The 12283-nt window shown below is 45.6% G+C and overlaps 1 protein-coding gene across 1 annotated transcript in view; it reads left to right on the forward strand.

Annotated features, from left to right (window-relative positions):
- EVC2 (EvC ciliary complex subunit 2) overlaps positions 1-12283 on the forward strand; it is a 157443-nt gene that overhangs the window by 135629 nt on the left and 9531 nt on the right. The window contains exons 18-19 of the mRNA XM_055589083.1: positions 8625-8839; positions 10721-10808. Of these exons, the coding sequence (XP_055445058.1) occupies positions 8625-8839; positions 10721-10808 (303 nt within the window). The remainder of the gene's footprint in view (positions 1-8624; positions 8840-10720; positions 10809-12283) is intronic.

A 12283-nucleotide genomic window follows, 5' to 3' on the forward strand; every position in this document is an offset into this window, starting at 1 on the left:
GAGTGCAGGACCCAGGAAGGAAAGGATGCCTGCTACACTGCAGCCCTCAGTGGTTCTTTCTGGTGACTGCCTCCATTTCTCCCACCATCGGACGGGTGATCCGCCGTCCTGTCTCTGCCGAGGGGTCCTGGGGAGGGCTGAGTGAGGTAACTTACATGGGAGGCTGGTGCGCTGTTGCTGCCCAAGGCTTCTCTGTTTCGTTGCCTTCAGAAGCAAACCTTTTAAATATTAGCATTTTAACATCTGGGAACCTGGGATTCCTCTTGCAGCCAGCAGCTGTTTGTTTCTTTGATAGTGCTATGAAAAGTAGAGAGAGAAATGGCAGCCCACCCCAGTATTCTTGCCTGGAGAATCCCATGGACACAGAAGCCTGGTAGGTTCCCAGTCCATGGGATCCCAAGAGTCAGACACGACTTAGCAACTAAACCACCACCACCATGAAAAGTAGCTGTGTAGCTTTCAATGAGGGCTTCCCAGGTGGCGCCAGTGGTAAAGAACCCACCTCCCAATGCGGAGATGTAAGAGATGCGTGTTGGATCCCTGGGTTGGGAAGATCCCCTGGAGGATGGCACGGCAACCCACTCCACTGTTCTTGCCTGGAGAATCGATGGACAGAGCAGCCTGGTGGGCTACAGTCCATGGGGTCACAAAGCGTCGGACATGCCTGAAGCAACTTAGCACAGCTTTCAGTGAAGGGCGCCTTAGATGTTATGAAGTATTGGATTTGTTTTCATTTTCTAAATTTTAATAATTACCATTATTTCTACATGCTGCATGTTTTCAGGGTGTGGAAGGTATATTCATAACACAAAAGCTAGTGACATAACTACTTTGAGGACTAATTTTAGTTCCTGTATGTGTAATTTTAGAATTTTATGTATTATTATAATAGTCACCTAAATGGAACTCACATTTATTGAGTGCTGTGTGTGTGGCAGGAGAGCACTAAGGAGCTGTGTGAAATGGGCCTGCTCTCATTTAAGCATTAATAATTCTTTACTCAATCATGCATCTTAAGACGATCGCTTAAGCATGATTAATAATAAGTTGCAATTTTATGCCTTTTTGCGATTATGTTCTTTGTCAGACACTATGTCAGTTAATCACTGACCATGCTGTGAACTCCGTAGTGTTTCTGTGCCCAATGCTCAAGGAAAGAAATGAGATTCAGGCAAGTGGCAGGTCAAGCTTTTTCCAAGCTTTTTCCGAGGTCCACAGAGCTAGTAAGTGAAATCTATTATTTTCTTTAGCCCCTAGGTCATTTCCACAGATACCTCAGTTGATCCTGTCAAAGGAGGTTCCCATTTCTTCATAGAAAATCATAAATAACGTCAGACTCTGAAGCATGTGTGCTTGGTCACTCTGTGCTTGGTGTCTGACTCTTTGTAACCCCATGGACTGTAGCCCGCCAGGCTCCTCTGTCCATGGGATTTCCCAGGCAAGAATACTGGAATGGGTTGCCATTTCCTTCTCCAGGGGATCTTCCCAACCCAGGGATCAAACCTGCATCTCTTGTGTCTTCCACATTGGCAGGTCTTTACTACTGCGCCACCTGGGAAGCCCAGATTCTGAAGAGTCCAGGCTATTTTTCCAGCAAATATAGTGCACCCTGCACTGTGAAACCTGTTTATAGGGATAGGAAGGAAGGGGAAACCTTGTGGATATCCCAGCACAAAACATCCGACACTGGATAAATAAAAATAAATATACTTTTTCTTGCTTTGTGAGTTCACAGTAGGATGAGGAAAATCCCCAAGGGATGAGGATAGCTTGGAAAAGTCTGAACTCACAGAAAGAGGTGAATGCAAACACAGAGGCTGAAATCCAAAAGCAAAGGGAGAAAACCAGGACCTCCAGGGTTTGGGGGGTTAATTTGAAGGACCAGGAGGTGGGGCTGTGGGATGTCCTGAGGAGTAGAGCAACCAGTGGGGTTGGTGCGGAGGGTGGGTGGTGAGGGGAAGCCACTTGTGCTCGAAGGAGGCCCCAGGATCACCTGTCCATCTCCAGCCCTGCCAGGGTTGGGGGCGGGGAGTCCCCTCTGTGAGTTTGTCATCAAAGGTTTCTGCTAACAGGACAAAGGAATTAAAAAACACTTTAGCCATTCAGTCAGAAAATCTCCAAGGTGATGAATTAAATTAGATATGCAAATATCTGGCAAGATGGACCATTTAAAAAAGAGGTAAAGAAGTAATATCAGAAGTATAAAAGGCAGCATGACAATAGATGCCCTAGAGTTTTTAAAAATAAGAGAATTCTATGAGAAATAATTTTACGTAGGTGAATTTCAACATTTCTAAAAAATTATAGCTCGCCAAAATTGGCTGAAGTACAAAAAAATCTCCATAGTCCTGTTACCATGAAAGAAATTGATTCAATAGTCTCAGAATCTTCTGACACACACAAAAATATCTAACCTTGATAGTTTTATAGGCAAACTCCACCAAACCTTAAGATAGCAAAATTTTCCAGTCTCATATGCAGATCATTCGGATGTTAAAAAAAGTAGGGAATATTCCTCATTTCATGAAGCTCATATAACCTTGACACCAAAACAGACATGACTAGTATGAGAAAGAATAATTACAGTTTAGTCTTACCTGTGAGCCTAGATGTACAATTCATAAACAAAATATTAATGAATAATCCAATCATCTGTAAAAAGATACAGCACAACCAGCATGAGTTTTTCCCAGGAAGGTAAGGTTGGTTTAACACTAAAACATGTATGAACAAAATTCATCAGATTAACAGATTAAAGAAACACAATTCCTGTGATTATTTGGTATGAATGGAACAGGTAATTTATTGAATTCAGTGCTCATCCAATGTAAGACTTCTTAGCAAATTAGTAATAGGAGGAAATCCTGCAAGATATTTACCCAAAACCCATAGGGAGTATCACCGCTAGGTGATTGGCATGGAGGCAAGGCCACCGCCTGGAATTACAGGTGAAGGAGGCGAGGTCTTCAGAGGAGGGGCAGGACCGTGGTCATGTGTCAAGTAAATAAGGAACAAAGCGAGACACTAGGAGCTCTGGCTTTTAATTCCCAATTCATCTCTTCATTATAATGAAGTATAGAGGGGAAGGAGGAGTTTATAAACTCTCTGAGAAAGACCTCAATTCAACCCTAAGACACCTAATGGCCCTTTTTACTTGCAACAACCCTTGTTCCTACTGGCAATTGGGTAGCACATCACGTACATTTTCAATTTGACATTAAAGCCCTTTTGAGTGACATCAAAGCTTCCTTATTCTCGAATGAGCTCGAAGCAGAAGAGATAATATGTCCTGAATTGGAAGCAACTGATGAAACTATGGATACAATGCTGGGTTTTTGTTTTTTTTTTTATTTTAATGAAGATTTACATTTGGAGGGAAGACAAACCTATCATTTTACACTTGATATTAGACTTTCATCCTGCAATTTGATCATGCTGGGAAAACCACTTTCCCGTTGGGAATGGGCTTTTAAGCTGTTGCACATTCAGAATTTAAAAAGCATGAAATGAAATGCTTTGGAAGCAGTGATTCCTAAGAAAACTGTGTCAGGTTCCCTTCATTTGATGAAGCGTTTAGACTCATTCTGTGAAACTGGACCACAGAAAGGACATAACTGAATCACGGGGTTGAATGGCAATCATGGGCAGCTTTCAACGTGATGGTCTTACTCATAACACATCATGTGACCCCAGGCTAACTGCACCCACTGTATTTAATCCAGTTTAAGTTGCTTCGTGCGTATCTACTTTTCCAAGCCTGGACTGGACGTCTTCTTTTTCTGTCCTCTGCCTTACTGCCCACTCACCACCAGTCACTCTGTTGATTCGGCCATAATTTTCTCACTTTTGACCTTTGCCACCCAGCTTCACTACTCAGACAAATCTAGACCTGAAAACAAAAAATCACACCAGGAGTAGCTCTCATCAGGGCCAGGGCATCGTGTTAAGTGTGTAACCTTCAGCCCCGAGATGTTTTTATTCCCATTCTACAGATGGAGTTGAGGCTTAGTACTTTTAACTCATTTTACCACAGTCCCAGAACTGGAAATCAAAGCCCACACCTCCTGCTTGCAAAGCCCAGTTCCTGTTCTCACACCAATTTCCTCCTGCCTCCTTCATTCCCTACTGCAGTTTCCTCCACCCTTCAGCCAAAGCAACATTTCTGAAAAATAAAAATAATTAGTGACAGCCCCATTCCCAGCTCCATATTTTAATATCTCCCCTCTACCTCTCCCTCCCTCAGACCCTGCATTTTAGCCCTTGGACCTTCCTGAACACTTGAGATACATTCAGGCCTCAGTTCCTTTGAAGGACCTCTGTCTAGAAAGCTTCTGCTGTCCACCCTACAATCTCCTCTCTGCCAGCTGCAACAAGCCAAATGTTGCCTCTTCTGTGAAGCCATCCATGATTCCCTTGGGCAGAGTTGATTTCTCCTAGCTCTGTGCTCAAGTCACCCTCCATCTAGATTCCCTGAGGCGACCTGTTACCTGTCACTGTATCTGTGTTTGCACAACTGTCTCCCTCACTAGACCGTGACTTTCCAGAGTCTAGGGGCCATGTCTCATTCACCCCGGAATCCCTCATGCCCAGTAAACGGCCTGGAACTGTCTGTCTTCATCATCATCATCTACCCATCTGTTCATCCATCCATTCATTCAGCAGATGTCTACAGAGTGTTTTCCAGAGACAATGGGAGCAAGAGATAGGGCCCTGAGTTAGAGAAACCTGAAGTTACTCCTCTCTCAGGTTCTTGGGACTTCACATGTCCTTACGCTCTCTGCTCCTTAGCTAACTTATTTATAAAATGGGGTATTAACAAATTACTAGTTTGTGCTGGTTTATGAAGATCAAATACATTAATTTATGTAAAGATACCATGAATCGAATCGAGCACAATGTGGAAGTTCGGTGCGTGCTAACTGCCATTATTATTATTAATGATAAGATGATGCTGAGTACTGTGACTCCTTCCATAGGCCAGGCGCCTGCTTCCTGTCGGGAAGCTGCGGCTGCTGTTCAGTCACTCAGTCGTGTCCAACTCTTGCGACTCCATGAATTGTAGCCCGCCAGGCTCCTCTGTCCATGGGATTTCCCAGACAAGAATACTGGAGTGGGTTGCCATTTCCTTCTCCAGGGGATCTTCCAGACCCAGGGATCCAATCCAGGTTTCCTGTTTGGCAGGTGAATTCTTTATAGCTGAGCCACCTGGGAAGCCTATTCCCTGCTGGGGAGTGGGATGAACAAGACAATCCCAGAGTCCCTGCCTCCGCATCAAAACTCTAGTGAAGAAAGCAGATTCTAGATTCAATTCTAGAACCATATCTTGGATTCCAGTAGTGCTAAGTGGCAGGGGTTTGGGGATAGGACTAACCCCTGGGAGAACCTGCCATCAGCAACTTAGAACCTGCAGGATATGTTTGTTCCCAACCGGGGTTCACCTGGTCTTGGAAAATCAAAGTGTGACATGCCAGCTTTCTGTGCTCTGCCTGTTTCAGGGACTCTAGTGGGTGTGTTCCTTCCTTCCCCATGCAGTGGGCTGGGGCTGGCACCTCAGTGGAAAACTGGTGCATGACCAGCTCCAGGCACGCTGACAGAACATGGGAGTGGAAACTCATTAGTGCTGTTGGAAATGCTGTGTTTGGTTATGTTTCCATTTGGGGTGCAGTGAAGAGAAGGATGGTAACAATTGGAAATCTCATCATGCCAGAAGCCCGTACTCAGAGCATCCCAAACTTTTCAGAGCACTGGAGGCAAAACCTATATGCTCTCCATGCTATGACCTCACTTTACCTCTCTGGCCATTTTCTCCATGTCTTGATTTTTGAGTAATGTTTCTGAGACTTTGATGCAAGCTTTGGTGCCTCTGCAGAAAGGGAGATTGTTTTGTACAAAATTTAGGAGGCTCAAGGATGACCATCACCTGATGATGTCTATCCAAGGCCTCTTAGGATCAAACCTCACGTTCACCCCACCCCCAGGTAGAACACTGGCCAATCTGGTGAATAATGGGTTTGATGACAATGGTTTCAATGACTAACCCCTAAAGCCCACCTTCCTGCCCACCCTCTCTTTCCCACCTAAACAGACTGTGGATAGTCTCTTGTACCCAGGTTCTCTCACTCTGATGGCCTCAGGCTGCCAATTTCTTGTTTGGCCAGTGAAAGACAGTATAGCTTGGGGGTTAGGGCACAAACCAAATCATGGAGCCAGCTGACCTGGCGCCATATTTTCATTCTGCCACTAAAGATTCATGGACGTGCATGCTGAGTCTCTTCAGTCATGTCCAACTCTACAACCCTATGAACTGAAGCCCTCCAGGTTCCTCTGTCCGTGGGATTCTCCAGACACGAATACTGGAGTGGGTTGTCATGCCTTCCTCCAGGGGATCTTCCTGATCCAGGAACCAAACCCATGTCTCCTGTGTTTCCTGCATTGTAGGTGGATTCTTCACTGCTGAGCCACCTGGGAAGCCCCCTTAAGAATCCTATGGCCTGGCAAATTACTTTTTCTCTCTGCCTCAGTTTCCACATAGGTAATGGAAAAGAAGTATGGTTTCCATGTAATTTTTATAAGGATTCAATGAGATGAATCTATGCAGGGCATTGAGAGCATTGCTGGGCATGACCTGAGTATGGTTGGTGTGAGGCATGATCCACGTTTGCTGGTCCAGCCCAGTCTTCATCATGTAGAATACATGCTGATACCCCACATACATCTGTAACAGGTGTGAGCTGCTAGGCAGGTGCCATGGGCTGCAGGTGAGGGGGTAGAAATGCAGCCCTGCCCCCCAGGAGCTCATACTCTAGCAGGAAATAGAGCATCGTTCTAGTCTGCTTGTGCTGCTGTGTCCAAACACAATAGACTTCGGGGCTTAAATAACAGACATTGATTTTCTCACAGTTCTTGAGGCTGGGAAGTCCAAGATCAAGGTGCCAGCTGATTCTGTTTCTGGTAAAGAATCTTTGTGGTTTGAGCACACAGCTGCCTTCTCACTGTGTCCTCATGTGACAGAGAGAGCTCCAATCTCTTTTTCTTCCTATAAGGGCACTAATCCCATCATGAGGGCCCCACCCTCATGTCTATCTAAACCTATGCATGACTGCTTGCAGTCCTGTCTGACTCTTTGCAATCCTGTGGACTGTAGCCTGCCAGACTCCTCTGTCTATGAGATTCTCCCAGCAAGAATACTGGAGTAGGTTGTCATTTTTTCCTCCAGGGGATCTTCCCAACTCAGGGATGGAACCTGCATCTCTTGCATTGGTAGGTGGGTTCTTTACCACTAATGCCACCTGGGAAGCCCTACTAACCCCTAAAGCCCCACACCTCCACACCTCCAGGCACCCTCTCACTGAGGATTAGGGATCCAGCATATGGATTTAAAGGACCACAAGCATTCATTCAGTCTGTAACAGGAAAATACTAGGGGGAGTGAGTGGGCAGTTGAGGAAGGGGTGTCTGTATCTCCCAAGGAACTTAGCAAGCCTGTAGTAAGTCCCTGACGGCTTTTGATTACCGAGGCAACCATTTCAAAAACATCTGACTGAAATAAACAGGTTGCCAACTAAACAACTAGATAAAAGCAGACTGCCCCACCCATGAAGTTCCTGTTTCTGGGAAGTTCTGATTGACTTACATACCTGACCTCTTGAGTCAACCTGCTTTGCCCTCTCTGCACCCTAATTCCTGCTCCTTTAAGTTCACCAACAGAGAGAGAACCAGTGACCTCTAAGCACCCCACCTTTGACCCCCAAAAAGGCAGAGCACCCGGGCCATGTTCTTTTTCTCTCCTTGTGACCCTGCTGTGTGGTGAGGTGTGCCATGTACCCTCCAGAATGTGCTCCTTGTTTTTTCAAGGTCCTTGATGGTGTGATTGAGGTATTGTCCCAGTGCGCAGGCACAAGCTGCTAACTTCGTAACATGCTTCTCTTCCCTGACATCTTTCTATCCTTCATTTTCTAGTGTCTGTTTAATATTTAATTTGTACTGAAAGTTTAATACTGAAGTTTTACTGAAAATAATATTTTTCAGCTTTTTTATTTTGAAATAATTATAGATTCACAAGCAGTCACAAAAATAGTCAAAAGAATCACAAGGACTGGTCTCACCTCAGCATTGGCCCAACAGGGAAATGTCTCTGGGGGCTGCCACAGGGAATGTGGACCCAGGTGAGGACCCCCAGCAGCTCCAGCCAGGAGCATCATGGACTATGGCTGAAACCAGCAGAAAGCAGTTTCCCCAAGGAGGGTCTTCAAAAGCCCGTCCTTGAAAGAAGCCTCAGAGTTGGCCAGGCAAACAGGGAAAGGGCCTGCAGGTAGGGGTGCAGCATATGCAAGGGTACGAGGTGTGAGAGACCCGGAAGCAGTCTCATGTGCTGTTTGCACAGCTGGATGGCAGGGGGCGGACAGTGATGGGGAACACATGTCCACCCATGGCTGACTCATGTCAATGTATGGCAAAACCCACTACAATATGGTAAAGTAATTAGCCTCCAATTAAAATAAATTAATTAAATAAAAAAAATAAAAGAGGAGGTCCTGCCAGGCTTGCAGCGCCGAGCCGAGAGGGGTGGATTTTATCCTGCGGCCCACCTGCCTTGTGCTCAGTACCTGCCCCTCTGTGTGCAGGAGCTCCAGGAGCTGGAGAGAAAGCTGGAGGACCAGCTGGCACACCAGGAGGCGGCCCAGCTGCAGCGGGCACTGGACAGTTGGCAGCAGTGGGCCGGCGAAGGACCTGCGCTTCTGCAGGAACCAGAGGAGACGGATCCTGAAAGCCACGTCTCTGCTGTCCTGCAGCGAGCCCTTAGCAAGGGTCAGAAGCTACTGGAGCATCACCAGCAGAGGTAAGCTAAGGACCCAGTGTATGACATCTTCTTTATGCATTCATCTGTGGACGGACTCTTAGGTTGCTTCCATATCTTGGCTATGGTAACTAGTGTTGCAGTGAACACAGGGGTACATATATCTTTCGGAAAACACAATTTTTAACAGCTTTGTAATTTTCCACTGTGAAAACTATAATACATAGCATGACTCCATTTTTGAAAACACAAATTCATTGAAAGAAAATAGGCCAGACTGTAATAGTCTGTAATAGATGTGATTTCTGTGTGGTGAGATTACAGGTGACTTTAATGTGTTTGATTATGCTTTTCTGTGTAAACACAACATCAAAGCACAATTCTGTTCCACTGAAATAATTGCATAAGAGGCTGATTCCATTTGATCAGAGGAAAATGCTCAGAGATGTTGATTTGACTTAGACTTGATTATGGATGTTAGTATATTTAACACCCTAATGTATTCCATGCTTCATGGAGAATATTGCTGCTGATCAAGCTTTTTGTATGAGTTGTACCCTCACAGGGTTTAGATTGTATTAACCAGCAAGAAGGCAGGATGGATAACCTAGGATACCAGCTTTAATTGGCTGAGGGGATAGACTGGGAAGACCACCTTGTGGGGAAGTCAAGAAGCCTGATGGAGACCTCATGTGATAAGGTGCCACCCAGCTTCTGTGGTCAGAGCCAGGTCCACCCTTGGGAGATGATTCTGGGCCCACTTCAACACAGGAGCACATGATGAAGACCCCAGACCTTGGTGTTCTTCAGCACCAGGCATGACAGCTAATACTGAGAGTTTTCACATTAGGATCACCATTGGAGGTCAGAGGGAACAAAAAGTGCCCACTGTACTGAGCAGGCATCTTGAGACTGAAAAGCAAGGCAGGCAGCTCCATTTAACCGATGGATCCATTTATCTATGGTAACTTACTCACATAGTGGGATCAGGCGGACAACAACTCAGAAGGCTTCACGGCTTCACTCTAAACTGAGGGGCCATTGAGACAATTTTATAATTAACCTAGGGTATGGGGTAGATCAGAGAAGGCGATGGCACCCCACTCCAGTACTTTTGCATGGAAAATCCCATGGGTGGAGGAGCCTGGTGGGCTGCAGTCCATTGGGTCGTGAAGAGTTGGACACGACTGAGCGACTTTGCTTTCACTTTTCACTTTCATGCGTTGGAGAAGGAAATGGCAATCTACTCCAGTGTTCTTGCCTGGAGAATCCCAGGGATGGGGAGCCTGATGGGCTGCCGTCTATGGGGTCGCACAGAGTTGGACACAACTGAAGTGACTTAGCAACAATGGAATAGATGCTTGGAAATGGGACGTGCGTTCCTAAGTCAAAATTTATGAATGGGTAACTAGTCTCGTGGATGCCAGGAATACTTCAGGGAAGGTTTTCAGCCTTGTCTAGGGAATAACAAAGCACAGAGAATACCTGACCCTAATGATTATTAAACAATATCTATTAACTACAAAGCCTTTGATGACAGAGAAGTGATTCATTGCGCAGTCCTAGGTGGGTCAGCAGAAGGACAGGAAATACTGTAAGGGCCCAAGATGACATCAGTTATACTAATAGCCATGCAGAGCACAGGCTGCCCTTCAAAGCCACAGAAAACTCTCCATACAGTTCCCACAAAAATTCTCACTTGAAGGAGCCCTCCATCCTGGTGAGCAGTCCCTGATTCATTTATTTGCGAGATAATCTAGCTAAAAAGAGGCCAGCTTCTTCTGGCTATCTCTTTTGATGGATTTTTTTTTTAATCATGTAGATTAGGTTTTTGATACTTTGTTATTTAACCAACTAGACAATCTTCTCATAGGATCACTTTATAACAACACCGAACTTATGGAGATTTTGTTTTCACCCTAGTTTGAGAGAGGAGCAAGAAGACAGTGTCGTGCTGGAAGATTTGCTGGAGAATATGGAGACTGACACCTTTGTGACCCTGTACGGCCAGGTGAGAACAAGTCCTCTGTGTCCTGGGTCCATCCCTTGCCAGCCCATAACTTGACCTCTTTCTCAGAGTCCACGTTTCCTCACCTGCAGGACACAGATGATAACAGGAACCTTGAGAACTGCTAAGAGGATTTGTGAAAATCCCTGGCCCAGGGCCAGCACCTAGGGGACATTCAATTGGGTTTACAGCAGCAGCAAAAACAACAGTAATCACTGCCCTGGTCAGCTTCTTTTCCGTGATTAGACAGGCACCCAAATGGTCTTCTTCTCAGTCTTAAACAGGTTTAATATACACAGAGTAAGTTCTACCAGGAACAAAGTTAGTCATTGAAATCTGGGCCATATAAGGAGAATGCTGAGATTGCACACCACGTTTCAACTTTTCTATGTTGAGGTTAGGTAGTCTCATTCTTGGCCAGAGCTGCAGCCCTCATCAGCGTTCCTGAGACAGAGCGTGAGGCTGTGCACACGGAGTCATGTGCAGAGTTACATAACTCTACGAGTGGTGTTTTATGTGCATCCAAGGTGGGCTTCCTGGTTTCTTTGGGTCTCAGCAAATGTGATTTGTGACAGTGGCTTATGCCAATCACGGGCCATTGGGAGGTAGGTGTTGCTGACCTGGCTTCAGTTCAACGATGTCACTGTTACACTCTGATTCTTCCCACCTCTCCTTGAAGTTCCAGTTGCTGTATCTGTGTTCATGTGAAGAGGGTAGAGCTAGAACACAATCACTGCTTTCTTTTCTTTCCAAGAAAGTACATGGCACCAAGTCTCTGAAGCAAATTATACTCATGTCCTGAGGAGATGCGACCCATGGATCCCTGGTTGCAAGGGGGGCTGCAAGTTCAACACTTCCTTTTCAGCCTCCAGAGAGAGCCAGCAGGGAGCAGGGGTGGGGCACTTTCCGGTGTCAGCCAGCAGAATTGGCCACAGCTGTCCGTAGGCACACGCATCTTCTCACTTGTATTAGTTTCTTATTGCTGCTGTAACAAATTGCTACCAATTTAGCGGCTTAACAGAACACAAATTTATTATCTTCTTGTTCTGTGGGTCAGAAGTCCTGCATGGGCTTTGCCAGACTAAAATCAAAGTGTCAGTAGGTCTGTACTCCTTCTAAGGCTCTGGGAGACTCTGTCTCCTCCTCATTCCAGTAATTGTCAGAATTTGGTTCATTGTGGTTGTAGGACTGAGGTTTTCATTTCCTTGCTAGCTGTCAGCTGATGGCTGTTACCAGTTTCTAGAGGCATTTGAATTTCTTAGTTCATGGCTCCCTTCTTTCATCTTCAAACTCAACAAATCACATCTTACTGATGCTTCTTCCATCGTCATCACATCTCTCTCTGACCTACCATAGCAGGAAAAGTTCTGTGCTTTTAAGGACCCATGTGATGATGAGGTTGGACTCATCTGGATAATCAGTCTAGGATACTCTCAGCTCATGATCATTAAGCTTCATCACAAAGTCCCTTGCCATGT

Source organism: Bubalus kerabau, chromosome 7 (genome assembly GCF_029407905.1).
Source record: "Bubalus kerabau isolate K-KA32 ecotype Philippines breed swamp buffalo chromosome 7, PCC_UOA_SB_1v2, whole genome shotgun sequence".
In the NCBI taxonomy this organism is placed as follows: domain Eukaryota; kingdom Metazoa; phylum Chordata; class Mammalia; order Artiodactyla; family Bovidae; genus Bubalus; species Bubalus kerabau.